At 43.0% G+C, this 13,380-nt stretch overlaps 1 protein-coding gene and 2 non-coding genes across 3 annotated transcripts; all 3 read left to right on the top strand.

Annotated features, from left to right (window-relative positions):
- The first annotated feature begins 903 nt into the window (after positions 1-903).
- LOC135507276 (small nucleolar RNA U3) lies at positions 904-1,119 on the top strand. The gene has a single exon (XR_010450638.1). It is a non-coding gene; the product is annotated as a small nucleolar RNA U3 (small nucleolar RNA).
- Positions 1,120-1,648: 529 nt separating this feature from the next.
- Positions 1,649-1,864, top strand: LOC135507277 (small nucleolar RNA U3). The gene has a single exon (XR_010450639.1). It is a non-coding gene; the product is annotated as a small nucleolar RNA U3 (small nucleolar RNA).
- Positions 1,865-2,455: 591 nt separating this feature from the next.
- Positions 2,456-13,274, top strand: vps37a (VPS37A subunit of ESCRT-I). Its single transcript, XM_064926705.1, has 12 exons — positions 2,456-2,939; positions 3,385-3,459; positions 3,760-3,877; positions 4,114-4,214; positions 4,523-4,724; positions 6,469-6,539; positions 10,467-10,594; positions 11,118-11,176; positions 11,647-11,715; positions 11,980-12,123; positions 12,561-12,669; positions 12,896-13,274. The coding sequence occupies exons 1-11, from the start codon at positions 2,830-2,832 to the stop codon at positions 12,639-12,641; spliced, it is 1,158 nt and encodes a 385-aa protein (XP_064782777.1). The 5' UTR covers positions 2,456-2,829; the 3' UTR covers positions 12,642-12,669; positions 12,896-13,274.
- The last annotated feature ends 106 nt before the right edge of the window (positions 13,275-13,380 follow it).

Below are 13,380 nucleotides of genomic sequence, written 5' to 3'. Positions count from 1 at the left end.
TCCCCGTTATCAAAGTCAATCAGTTAGCAACAATGACGTTTCTCATTTCACTCTTTCAATTGTCTTCATGTGTCCATATACTTAATTTTACACATGAACCATATCGATTGCATAATTGGCCTATGAGGATCCGTAGGGACGTAATCATTGACAATTCACATTACACAATATGTTTTGAAGCGTGCGACTTCGCAACCCGGTGATAACTATAAACAATAACTGAATGGCCCACTCTCCCGATCGCCACAGATAATTCAGATGAAAGGTAGTTCATCGGTGGATTTACGTGGATTCATGGACGCACAGAACTTCTGGATCAGATGGTGTTAAGAAAGAGAAAGCAGCGAGATCAGGCGATGGCAATTTCCTCCTTTTATGGAGTTGAGATCTGTCGGACATTTCCACCTGGCGCCCCTGGCCCAGCTGAGTAAATGGCAATGAACTAAAGGATTATTCCACCAACTCCATGGGCCTTTTCTACAGTTCCTGTTAGCCTTGCTATGACGTTGTATAGGAGATATGTGATTTTAATCCAGTCAGAACTCTTACCTTTTCAATTACATTTGATTTCTAAAAATGTTTTTTTCTTGTATTTGCTCTACTGTAGGCCATTGACTTTTTCAGCCAATGCCAGTACCATAAAAACTGCAACGACTACCTTCTGGCACCTCCCTCATTTGCAAAGTTCTATTGTGGAGCAATTTGAACATGTATTTTATGAATCTTTCTTGGGCATAAAACACGACAATAACGGATTCCTTATGTGACCTATTGATGAAAAGTAGCCCGATAAGCATGATTTCGGCCACATGGTACTATATAGTGTGCTCGTTGTACGTGGGAAACCGTTAGTGAGAATAACAGCTCCAACAGAGGCTACCCTCGCTCGCCCTCAATTTATTTAAGACTATACTTTCAGGGATCATTTCTATAGTTCTTGACTTGAGAAATGTGTTTCTAAAGTGTTCGACTTCGCAACCCACGATGATGAGATGCGATATTCCCTTCTGAGCGCGAAGCGGGCTTTGAGTAATGATTCAGTTCATCTGCTCTCTGCCATTGATGACCGTTCTTTGCTTCCTTGTGGAGCATTGAGGGAGGGAATATGATCAGAGTGGTTTGGTCTTTATATTGTTAATATTAACTTATTTGGTACATGGATTCTAGTTCAGGTTATTGAATAGTTTTATCACCATTACACAACACAGTTGGTTTCAATACTGTTTCATGTTCCTGTTAGCCTTGCTATGACGTTGTATGAGAGATATGTGATTTTAATCCAGTCAGAACTCTTACCTTTTCAATTACATTTGATTTCTAAAAATGTTTTTCTTGTATTTGCTCTACTGTAGGCCATTGACTTTTTCAGCCAATGCCAGTCCCATAAAAACTGCAATGACTACCTTCTGGCACCTCCCTCATTTGCAAAGTTCTATTGTGGAGCAACTTGAACATGTATTTTATGAATCTTTCTTGGGCATAAAACACGACAATAACGGATTCCTTATGTGACCTATTGATGAAAAGTAGCCCGATAAGCATGATTTCGGCCACATGGTACTATATAGTGTGCTCGTTGTACGTGGGAAACCGTTAGTGAGAATAACAGCTCCAACAGAGGCTACCCTCGCTCGCCCTCAACTTATTTAAGACTATACTTTCAGGGATCATTTCTATAGTTCTTGACTTGAGAAATGTGTTTCTAAAGTGTTCGACTTCGCAACCCACGATGATGAGATGCGATATTCCCTTCTGAGCGCGAAGCGGGCTTTGAGTAATGATTTAGTTCATCCGCTTTCTGCCATTGATGACCGTTCTTTGCTTCCTTGTGGAGCATAGAGGGAGGGAATATGATCAGAGTGGTTTGCTCTTCATATTGTTAATATTAACTTATTTGGTACATGGATGTTCATGTTATTAACTGGTTTCTCACCGTTACACAGAGTGGTTAGATTTAGTTTGTGTAAATCAAACAAGAATACTGATCATGACTGGTATGTGTGGACTACATGTAATGGCAATAGTAGGTGGTATCGTAACGTTTATGTGCCGGCTGTTATCATGGTATTTACTTTATCATTAGGCTTATATAAGAGTGAAAACATGCAATATATTCTTTCACCAGGTCATGATAAAGTAACGTTAATTTAATTAGAGGTGCAGTTCTTAAATCTTCTAGAATATTTTTTCCCATATTGCCCAATCGATGTTATTTGTAGTGACAGTAGAAACCATAGGAATGCTGTGGTACAAACTGTAAAACAAATGGTGACGTCATTGAAGTATGCGCATTGACCTCTCAACTCCTGATGCGGAGAATGTAAAAAAAAAACATTACAATTATGTTACATTTGTCACAACAGTATTGAGAACAATTTCATTCCTTTTAAACATATGTTTCAGTATAGTTAGTTATTTTCCCCAAAAAATACTTGTACATTTGCCTTCCTGGTTTCTTTGTGTACAGTGAGGTAGTACGCAAACTACTTAATCATGCTCGTACACAACGAGGGTTGTTGTCTTCCTATTATCCGTTTATGTGCTCGGTAGCTACTAAGCTTACCAAGAATGACAGTGCCAATTTTGGATAAATGCTTCAAGCGGAGAAATTGAATAGTTATTTTTTACGACCATCTAAGATATGCCATACCGAAAGTTATCGCTGTGCAAGTAGCTCGAAGGTACAGGCTAGCGAATATTGGCTACATCTCGACGGGGTTTTCTCCTTCCCTTGTCTCTCTCGTCTGTTCTTGTTGAGGCTGGATAGTGATTTATTCATTCATTAGCTAGCTAGTCATTAAGTTCAAGCTCGTGCCCAGCCAGAATAGGATGAACTGGCTTTTCCCCTCATCCAAGGGTTCCGGACCTCTCCCACCTCTTAATAGCTTGCAGCAACAAAGACAACGGCAGATCGAGTCTCTCAAAGCTGCCCACTCCAGGTAAATCAACATCAAGTACTATCAATGCTAACTAGCTAGTTATGGCTAATCCGTGGCTTGTCAGCCTTGATAGCTAGCTAAAGTATTTGCTACTATTTAAAGCGTTGTCACAAGGTGTAATTAGTGTGTATCGTGCGATGTCTAGCTAGCTAACGTTAGTGCCCCTATCGCAACCCCGACAGTTGATGGGACTAGATCAGATTAAAGTATTATATATTGTTTACAAGTAACATTAGAGAGAGGTGCCCCTCAGCGCTCTTCTAGATAGTCAGCCTAACTTTATAGGTGATATGAACAATATGTCTAATGTATACGTGTGTCACTATATTTTTCAATATTCTAGCTAGCTAAATACGTTTTGGATTGACGTGTCAAAGTATTGTGTGTAAGGTGGATAAACTGGTTTGTATCTAACGTTATATGTTTCGGTTTTCTTCTCCTACAGCTTAGCCGAGATCCAGAAAGATGTGGAGTACAGAATCCCTTTCACAGTCAACAACTCAACCATCAGCGTCAACATGTGAGTGAGCTGCACGTTTACAGAGTTAGCATTAACAGATGAATACATGTTTACGTTTTAGCATCAACAAATGAGCATGTTGTCCCCTCAGTGTCAACATGTGTGTAAACCCCAATAGCTCATCCTGCCATTGGTTTACAGTACAGCTGGGTTAATCTTCCATTTACTTGGCTATGTCTGACTTGTTGATTTATTTCTTGCAGGATCAATAGGACTCAAACCCTCAGAACTCATAGGCTACTATCACTTTCAATGACCTTTCTCCCCCCATCTCCCTCTTCTCTTCCTCGTCCTCTCCAGCTTGCTTCCGCCTCAGTTTCCCCAGGAGAAACCAGTAGTCAGTGTGTACCCTCCAGTAGGACATCACCTGGTAGACAGCAACAATGGCACCATGGTTACCAGCCCCCTCATTACCAATGTAAGTCCTTCTCAACTAGATATGTTATTTAGGTCTATGTCAACCATACAAGTGACAAGGGAAGCTAAATCTGTGGTGATCTGAATGGTAGCCATTTGATGTTTTTCTCTAGGTATTTATACTTGTTTTGTTACTAGTTCATTGTCTGTATAAGGGCAGGTGTTGACATGGATGCAAACATCTGGTATTCATGTGCTTGTCATGAAGCTAACAGGCCTATGTTAATTTGTTCTCAGTTTGGAATGCACTCAGACCTGGGCAAAGTCATCCAGAGTCTCCTGGATGAGTTCTGGAAGAGTCCACCGGTCCTGACGTCTGGCCCCACCGGCTTCCCTTAGTCAGTAACACACACACACATAACATGTCATCATGTAATCCTTTGTTGGCCGTTGAAGGCAAATTCTTTGGGTTGCGTGTAATACGCAATGAAAGGACGATCAAAAGGTGTACAAAGTCACATGAGACAGCCATAATAACTGCCATAGCTTTACAGTAAAGGATACAAGGAGGCAGAAAGACTAGCTCAGTGACTAGTGTCATTTAACTGAGTACAGTTTCTTCACAAAGGGAGCCCATTCTCATCAGCTTTCTGTTTCTGTTTCTCCCATCTTTCCTCCCTGCCATCTCTCTCTCTCTCTGGTGCAGTAACATGTACAAGCCGTCGGGGATGCCTCCCTACCCCACACAGAGCTTCCACTACGGGCTGCGCCCCGTGGGCCCCACCCTGCCCCCCATGCCCCACGCGGGTGTAGAGGGAGCTCACGGTCACTGCCCTCCCTGGGCAGCAGCCCCTGTCTACAGCCTCATCACCGACCTGCCTCTCCCCGTACCCACCGCAGACTCCCAGGTAAACGCACTACCACAGCTTCATTGAAGTGTTGTTTACCCAGTAGATATCTGGCTAATACTGACTCACATAATACCTAAATGTATAAGTTAAGGAGACTACTTGGCATGCAGTTTAGACACCCCAAGAGGTTTAATGTAGCAATGTTTCATCAGGACAGACAAATACCCACAGACTTGAGGTCGACCGATTAATCGGAATGGCCGATTTAATTAGGGCCGATTTCAAGTTTTCATAACAATCGGAAATCAGTATTTTTGGGCGCCGATTAAAAAAAATATATAAATAAAAATAATGTTGTTTTTTTATATACCATTATTTAACTAGGCAAGTCAGTTAAGAACACATTCTTATTTTCAATGACGGCCTAGGAACGGTGGGTTAACTGCCTTGTTCAGGGGCAGAACGACAGATTTTCACCTTGTCAGCTCGGGGGATTCAATCTTGCAACCTTACAGTTAACTAATCATACGCAATAACGACCTGCCTCTCTCTCGTTGCACTCCACAAGGAGACTGCCTGTTACACAAATGTAGTAAGCCAAGGTAAGTTGCTAGCTAGCATTAAACTTATCTTATAAAAAACAATCAATCATAACCACTAGTTAACTACACATGGTTGATGATATTACTAGATATTATCTAGCGTGTCCTGCGTTGCATATAATCTGACTGAGCATACAAGTATCTAAGTATCTGACTGAGCGGTGGTAGGCAGAAGCAGCATTTTCGTGCGTTTTGCCAGCAGCTCTTCGTTGTGCGTCAAGCATTGCGCTGTTTATGACTTCAAACCTATCAACTCTCGAGATGAGGCTGGTGTAACCGAAGTGAAATGGCTAGCTAGTTAGCGTGCGCTAATAGCGTTTCAAACGTCACTCGCTCTGAGCCTTCTAGCATTTGTTCCCCTTGCTCTGCATGGGTAACGCTGCTTCGATGGTGGCTGTTGTCGTTGTGTTGCTGGTTCGAGCCCAGGGAGTAGCGAGGAGAGGGACAGAAGCTATACTGTTATACTGGCAATACTAGGGTGCCTATATGAACATCCAATAGTCAAAGGTTAATGAAATACAAATGGTATAGAGGGAAATTGTCCTATAATTCCTATAATAAATACAACTTAAAACTTCTTACCTGGGAATATTGAAGACTCTTGTTAAAAGGAACCACCAGCTTTCATATGTTCTCATGTTCTGAGCAAGGAACTGAAACGTTAGCTTTCTTACATAGCGCATATTGCACTTTTACTTTCTTCTCCAACACTTTGTTTTTGCATTATTTAAACCAAATTGAACATGTTTCATTATTTACTTGAGGCTAAATTGATTTTATTGATGTATTATATTAAGTTAAAATAAGTGTTCATTCAGTATTGTTGTAATTGTCATTATTACAAATAAATAAATACAAATCGTCCGATTAATCTGTATCGGCTTTTTTGGTCCTCCAATAATCGGTATCGGTATCGGCGTTGAAAAATCATAATCGGTCGACCTCTACCACAGACTGACCTATTCTTCTAGTTAGAATCATTGGGGGCATCTATTATATTATACTTTATTTTCAAAACACCTCACCACCATTCTTAAGCACACAATACCTTAACAACTGTTGCCAGGCACTGAGGCCTGTCAGTCACCTGCGGACTAGAGCTTCTGTACTGGAGTACTGCTGTGATGGTCAAGTGCTTAGCTACTTGTTTTGTGTGTTGGTTAGCTACATAAGACGTGATATCACTCTGTCTGCAACAGGCTGGGTTGAACGGCCACATGTACAAGATGCCTGAGATTCCTGACACATTTCCTGAGCTGTCTGAAATGAGGTATGTGCATTCTGCCACTGGAGTTTAATACGTCAACCACGTTTTGGGCCGTTGAGTCCAAATGTAACGTATGAGGACAGGACTCAAAGAAACGTTTAGATATAATGATGTGTATATAGGTTTCAGTGGAGGCTGGTGGGAGGAGCTATAGGAGGACAGGCTCATTGTAATGGCTGGAATGCTATCAAACATATGGAAACCACATGTTTGACTTTGTTCCATGAATTCCATTTCATCCATTTCAATGAGCCAGTCCTCCTATACCTTGACAGCCAATGATCAATCAGGGATATTCCATCTTGTTTGGACAATAAAGTTATATTGTCTTCCAATTCTGAACCTTCACGTTTGGGTTCCAATCACTTAATCCCACATCAACCTAATATTAGCGCTTTCCTCTCTCTCCCATGTTTGTTAGTTATTTTTATTTTTACAGGGACAACGTTTCAGTAAAAGTGCCAGTTTAGCCAGCCGGCTAATTTTCAACCGCAGTCCCTGGGCAGGATATTAAAAGCAATGACAATATCAATACAGACAAACGATGAGAATTAAGCACATTCAGAGCAACATATGACAAGCAACACCTAGCATGCAGAAAGAGCAACATAGAACAAGCAACACGTAGCACGCAGACAGAGAAACATATAACAAGCAACAGGCAGACAGAGCAACAGAACAAGTAGCATGCAGACAGAGAAACATAGAATAAGCAACACGTAGCACACAGACAGAGGAACAGAACAAGTAGCATGCAGACAAAGAAACATAGAACAAGCAACACGTAGCACGCACACAGATAAACATATAACAAGCAACAGGCAGACAGAGCAACAGAACAAGTAGCATGCAGACAGAGAAACATAGAATAAGCAACACGTAGCATGCAGAAAGAGAAACATATAACAAGCAACACGTAGCACGCAGACAGAGAAATATATACCAAGCAACAAGCAGACAGAGCAACGATAGGACAAGCAAACATTTAGCACGCAGACAGAGAAACATAGAACAAGCAACACGTAGCACGCAGACAGAGAAACATAGAACAAGCAACATGTACCACGCAGACAGAGAACAGAACAAGTAGCATGCAGACAGAGAAACATAGAACAAGCAACACGTAGCACGCAGACAGAGAAATGTATTGACAAGCAACACGTAGCACGCAGACAGAGAAACAGAACAAGTAGCATGCAGACAGAGAAACATAGAACAAGCAACACAGTACGTAGACAGAGAAATGTATTAACAAGCAACACATAGCATGCGGACAAACAGAACAAGTAGCATGCAGGCAGAGAAAAATAGAACAATCACCACGTAGCACGCAGACAGAGACCTATAACAAACAACACGTAGCACGCAGACAAAGCAACATAGGACAAGCAACACGTAGCACGCAGACAAAGCAACATAGGACAAGCAACACGTAGCACGCAGACAGAGAAACATAGAACAAGCAACACGTAGCACGCAGACAAAGCAACATAGGACAAGCAACACGTAGCACGCAGACAAAGCAACATAGGACAAGCAACACGTAGCACGCAGACAAAGCAACATAGGACAAGCAACACGTAGCACGCAGGCAGAAAAACATATGACAAGCAACACGTAGCACACAGGCAGAGAAACATATAACAAACAACACGTAGCACGCAGACAAAGCAACATAGGACAAGCAACACGTAGCACGCAGACAAAGCAACATAGGACAAGCAACACGTAGCACGCAGACAGAAAAATGTATAACAAGCAACACGTAGCACGCAGACAGAGACCTATAACAAACAACACGTAGCACGCAGACAAAGCAACATAGGACAAGCAACACGTAGCACGCAGACAAAGCAACATAGGACAAGCAACACGTAGCACGCAGACAGAGAAACATAGAACAAGCAACACGTAGCACGCAGACAAAGCAACATAGGACAAGCAACACGTAGCACGCAGACAAAGCAACATAGGACAAGCAACACGTAGCACGCAGACAAAGCAACATAGGACAAGCAACACGTAGCACGCAGACAAAGCAACATAGGACAAGCAACACGTAGCACGCAGACAGAGAAACATAGGACAAGCAACACGTAGCACGCAGACAAAGCAACATAGGACAAGCAACAAAGTAGCACGCAGACAAAGCAACATAGGACAAGCAACACGTAGCACGCAGACAAAGCAACACATCACAGAAAGCAACTAAACAAAATATGTAAAAGCAACAGTGTTTCCACACCTCACAAGCTACAGACAACATGGAAAAGGCAATACAAAGATGGTGATTATGTTCACGTCTGATTGGCCTTTAGCCATGTCTTCATGTTTTTTGTGAAGGTGTGATCGGGTGGTGCAGTTGTTTGTGTCTGATGGCAGTGTATTCCAGACATGGGAAGCTCTCACAGAGAAAGTGGATTTACTAAAGGTGCTTTTCCTTATAGGAACTATACAGTCACCTCTCATGGCAGACCTTGTGGATCTGCTGCCATGGGTTTGGGTTTTCTGTTTAATAAAAGTACTGAGTGGAGGAGGAGCCAGGCCATTTAGGATCTTGAATACAAGACATGGATCAGTTCATTGCACAAGATTTTCCCAACTCAGGAGCTCATGCTTTTTTTGTTGTTGTTGAATTTTACCCCATTTTTCTCCCCAATTTCGTGGTATCCAATTGTTTAGTAGCTACTATCTTGTCTCATCGCTACAACTCCCATACGGGCTCGGGAGAGACGAAGGTTGAAAGTCATGCGTCCTCCGATACGGGCTCAATACGGGCTCGGGAGAGACGAAGGTTGAAAGTCATGTGTCCTCCGATACGGGCTCAGGAGACACAAAGGTTGAAAGTCATGTGTCCTCCAATACACAACCCAACCAAGCCACACTGCTTCTTAACACAGCGCGGATCCAACCCGGAGGCCAGCCGGAGGAAACACCGTGCACCTGGTTAGCGTGCAATGCCCCCGGCCCGCCACAGGAGTCGCTGGTGCGCGATGAGTCAAGGATATCCCTACCGACCAAGCCCTCCCTAACCCGGACGACGCTGGGCCAATTGTGCGTCGCCCCACGGACCTCCCGGTCGCGGCCGGTTGCGACGGTGCCTGGGCGCGAACCCAGAGTCTCTGGTGGCACAGCTGGCGCTGCAGTACAACGCCCTTAACCACTGCGCCACCCGGGAGGCTGAGCTCATGCTTTTTGAGGATGTAACAGTGATCATGGCTATTCGGCTTCCTATCAAGCACTTTGAGAGCCTGTTTGTAGACAGACTGAATAGGTTTTAATGTTGTACATCAAGCTTGGGCCCAACTAGTCAAGCAGTATGTTAAGTGGGGGAGTATCATAGATTTGAAGTACAGTTTTGCTACCTCCGTAGTCAAACAATTTCGCATGAATCGCGAATTCGCTAAGTTGAATTTGGTTATTTGAGTTACCTTGTTCACCTACTTTTTATAAGAGAGGTTGGAATCAAGTATGATGCCAAGGTACTTCAAATCAGATACCACCCGGAGCTTCTCCCCTGACACATAGACATCTGGCTCAGTAGCATCTGTTGCCCTCTTTGTGAAGAACATGCAGACTTTTTTTTCCCACATTGAGATGCAAACATGAGTCACTGAGCCACTTTGTCACCTGGACCATTACAGTAGTGAGTTCTTGTGTAGCTTGTTGTTTGCTCTTTGCATGCACATATAGCACTGTATCATCTGCATACATTTGAACTTCAGACCCAGTACAGGCAGATCATTAATTTACAGGCTGAACAGGAGGGGCCCTAGTATTGACCCTTGGGGCACTCCCACATCATAGCTGAGAGTGGGCGACAGCTCATTGCTCACTCTGACACACTGGGTTCTGCCTTCAAGGTATGATTTCATCCATCTGTCCCACCATATCCCTCTCTGACTGACTGCCTGTGTGTGTTGTCCCCAGTGTATCCCAGCTGAAGGACATGAGTGAGCAGGAGGACGTGCTGCTGGAGTTGTTTGTGTGTCTGCCCCAGCTCAAACAGGTCACCACTGACAAGGAGGAGCTGGTCAACAGCATTGTGGACATGGCCAGTGAGTCTCCCTACACACTAGTGGTGGTTGCTAAACTTGACTGGGCAGTGGGTGACACTGTATAGCCAAAGCCCACCATGTACACACAAACAAATGCTAGAGCAAGGACCATGGTTATTATGAGCTTCCAGTCATGCTAATGCTAGTTAGCAATGGCGCCAGAAATAACCTACAACTCCCTTCATACTGCACACAGAGACATAACATTTTTATCCATGAGTTCATCTGACTCAGTAAGGAGATGAAGCGCTTCTACTATCCCAGGAGCCCAAAATCACAAACTATCCCCAGAGAGCCCAAAATCACAAACGGTCCCCAGAGAGCCCAAATAGAAAGCCCAAAAGCTCAAACTGTCCCGAGAGAGACACTTTTGGTGTCAAGCTCATAATCGCTATGGTTACACAGATCCTCAGTCAGTTCATATGGGCAGGTAGTGAAATGAGTGTGTGCTAGAAAGTGGTGAAGCTGAGATCAATGCTACCCTGGGACACACACTGACATGTCTTGGTAATCTCTCTCCCAGAGAAGAACCTGCAGCTGGAACCTCAGCTGGAGGGGACGAGACAAGAAATGCTGTTCAAGGTGAGAATTTGTAAAAAAAAATATATATATTTAACCTTTATTTAACTAGGCAAGTCAGTTAAGAACAAATTCTAATTTACAATGACGGCCTACCGGGGGACAGTGGGTTTAACTGCCTTCTTCAGGGGCAGAACGTCATGTTTACCTTGTCAGCTCGGGGATTCGATCTAGCAACCTTTTGGTTACTGGCCCAGCGCTCCAACCACTAGGCTATCTGCTGTTGAATAATACACATTCACTGGCTAATGAATGCAGAAGGTCTGTCTGTCAATATACGTTAGCAATCACACTCTACCTGTATGAATGTCTCATGACAACTGTCAGTTTGTTACTAATGTTATAGCTGATACCACCATGCACCATTGAGCCAAGTTGAAATGTTGGTCGAGATCAGTCCTACTGCTATAGACTGCTATAGATGGTATATTGTGTTGTGAGCGCTAGTTGTTTCTTACTTGTTGTGTTGACAGTACGAGCAGCTAACCCAGAACAAATCGGCCTTTGAGACCAAGATGCAGAGACAGCATGACATCAGTGAGGTGAGGTGTTCCCTGCACCAAACACACACGTGATGATCAAGTTTTCTAACCTCAAAAGTACATCAATGTTGTCCATGACCCAGGCAATGAGTTGTTTTATTCGCTGCTCATCTTGTCCATGTTTTTGGGGTTGAAACATGTACAGATTATTCACAACACAACTGATGTTGTAGGGTGTGGATTTGGCTTGACGTCTGAGTCCATTTTGAGGTTTGAAAACCCCCCAAAAAACGTGTCATTCTATGAACTTGTGTTGTTCTCCAGAGCTGCAGTCTGAGTGCCCTGCAGGCTCGTCTGAAGGTGGCAGCCCACCAGGCGGAGGAGGAGTCAGAGGAGACGGCCGAGAGCTTCCTGGAGGGCAAGACGGACATCGACGACTTCCTGGCCAACTTCATGGAGAAGAGGACGGTAAACTGAACTATCAAAAAGTCAAGTCAACAAGCTGACATGAAGTAATGAAAGACTGATACCAGCACACTACAGAATTCCACCTCAGATGTATTTTTCAACATTTCAACACGTCTGTGTTGTCAAAACAATATCAGCATTTTATATTGTGGGGATGGATATGTCTGTCTTTCATCAGTCACTGAACTAGCAGAGTTAGAAGGATCATAACATAGTCCACGAAGAGAGAGCCGGGAAGCATTGAGCTGTTGTGTAGACAGTATTTACACTCTGTATAAACATCTCTGTGGTAATATGAACAAGGTGAACTGCAACAAGTCAACAACCAGGAAATGGGATTCTATGTAAATACTGTCTATTACACAGTAGTCAATGTTTGATTTCATATTTGGACGTGTGTGTGTGTGTGTGTGTGTGTGTGTGTTCTCGCTGTACAGCTCTGCCACAGCAGAAGGGCCAAAGAGGAGAAGCTGCAACAGTCCATCAACACACACGGACAGTTCCCCAGCAGCCACTGAGCCCCTTCCCCTCACACGTTTATAAAAGGTAAACACACTAACGCCACTCTGTTGGATGAAGTACACACTGTACGAAGGGTTTATGTAATCTGACCTTAAAGGGGCAATCTGAGATTCAAACAACTACAAAGCTTTTTTTTTTGGTAAACAACTGGAGAAGTGTAACCTCTCAAATTCATAGATGTAAGGAATGACTATACTTGAGAGCAATGATGGGTTTAACAATGTTACATTTTTGTCTTACTTGATCATAGGCTACATTTCTTTTCTTCTCAAGTATGGAGATGTATCTACCAGCAACACACCCCTAAAGAGAGGAGAAGCACATCTTGGTGTTGATAGAGGCTAAGAAGCAACCATTGTGGTATGAATTGTAATCCTGAACTAGGCTTTTGAACTCATTTCAGTATACAGTTTCCAGTGATGATGATGATGATGGTATGACTTGTCTCGTACATACATACCTACTTGAATTTGGATGATGAGTTTGCTAATGCTGCTGAACACCCAACTACAACTGATACTGTATTTAAATAATGTTAATAATAGGCTTTATTATAATCAGACACCTTGTACTATGTTATTTAATTTCTTTCGGTTAATAAACCATTCAGAACATTTGTTTACTAAGAATTCCTGATTATTCTTTTTTTTCTAACATTAACATCTGACCTGTGTGTGTGTGTGTGTGTGTGTGTGTACTGCATTTTAGTGTGACTGAAATGCACAGTCATGTTCA

Source organism: Oncorhynchus masou, chromosome 20 (assembly GCF_036934945.1).
Source record: "Oncorhynchus masou masou isolate Uvic2021 chromosome 20, UVic_Omas_1.1, whole genome shotgun sequence".
Classification (NCBI taxonomy): Eukaryota; Metazoa; Chordata; class Actinopteri; order Salmoniformes; family Salmonidae; genus Oncorhynchus; species Oncorhynchus masou.
Note: the sequence above shows the minus strand (reverse complement) of the source record. Positions and strands in the feature narration are given on the sequence as shown.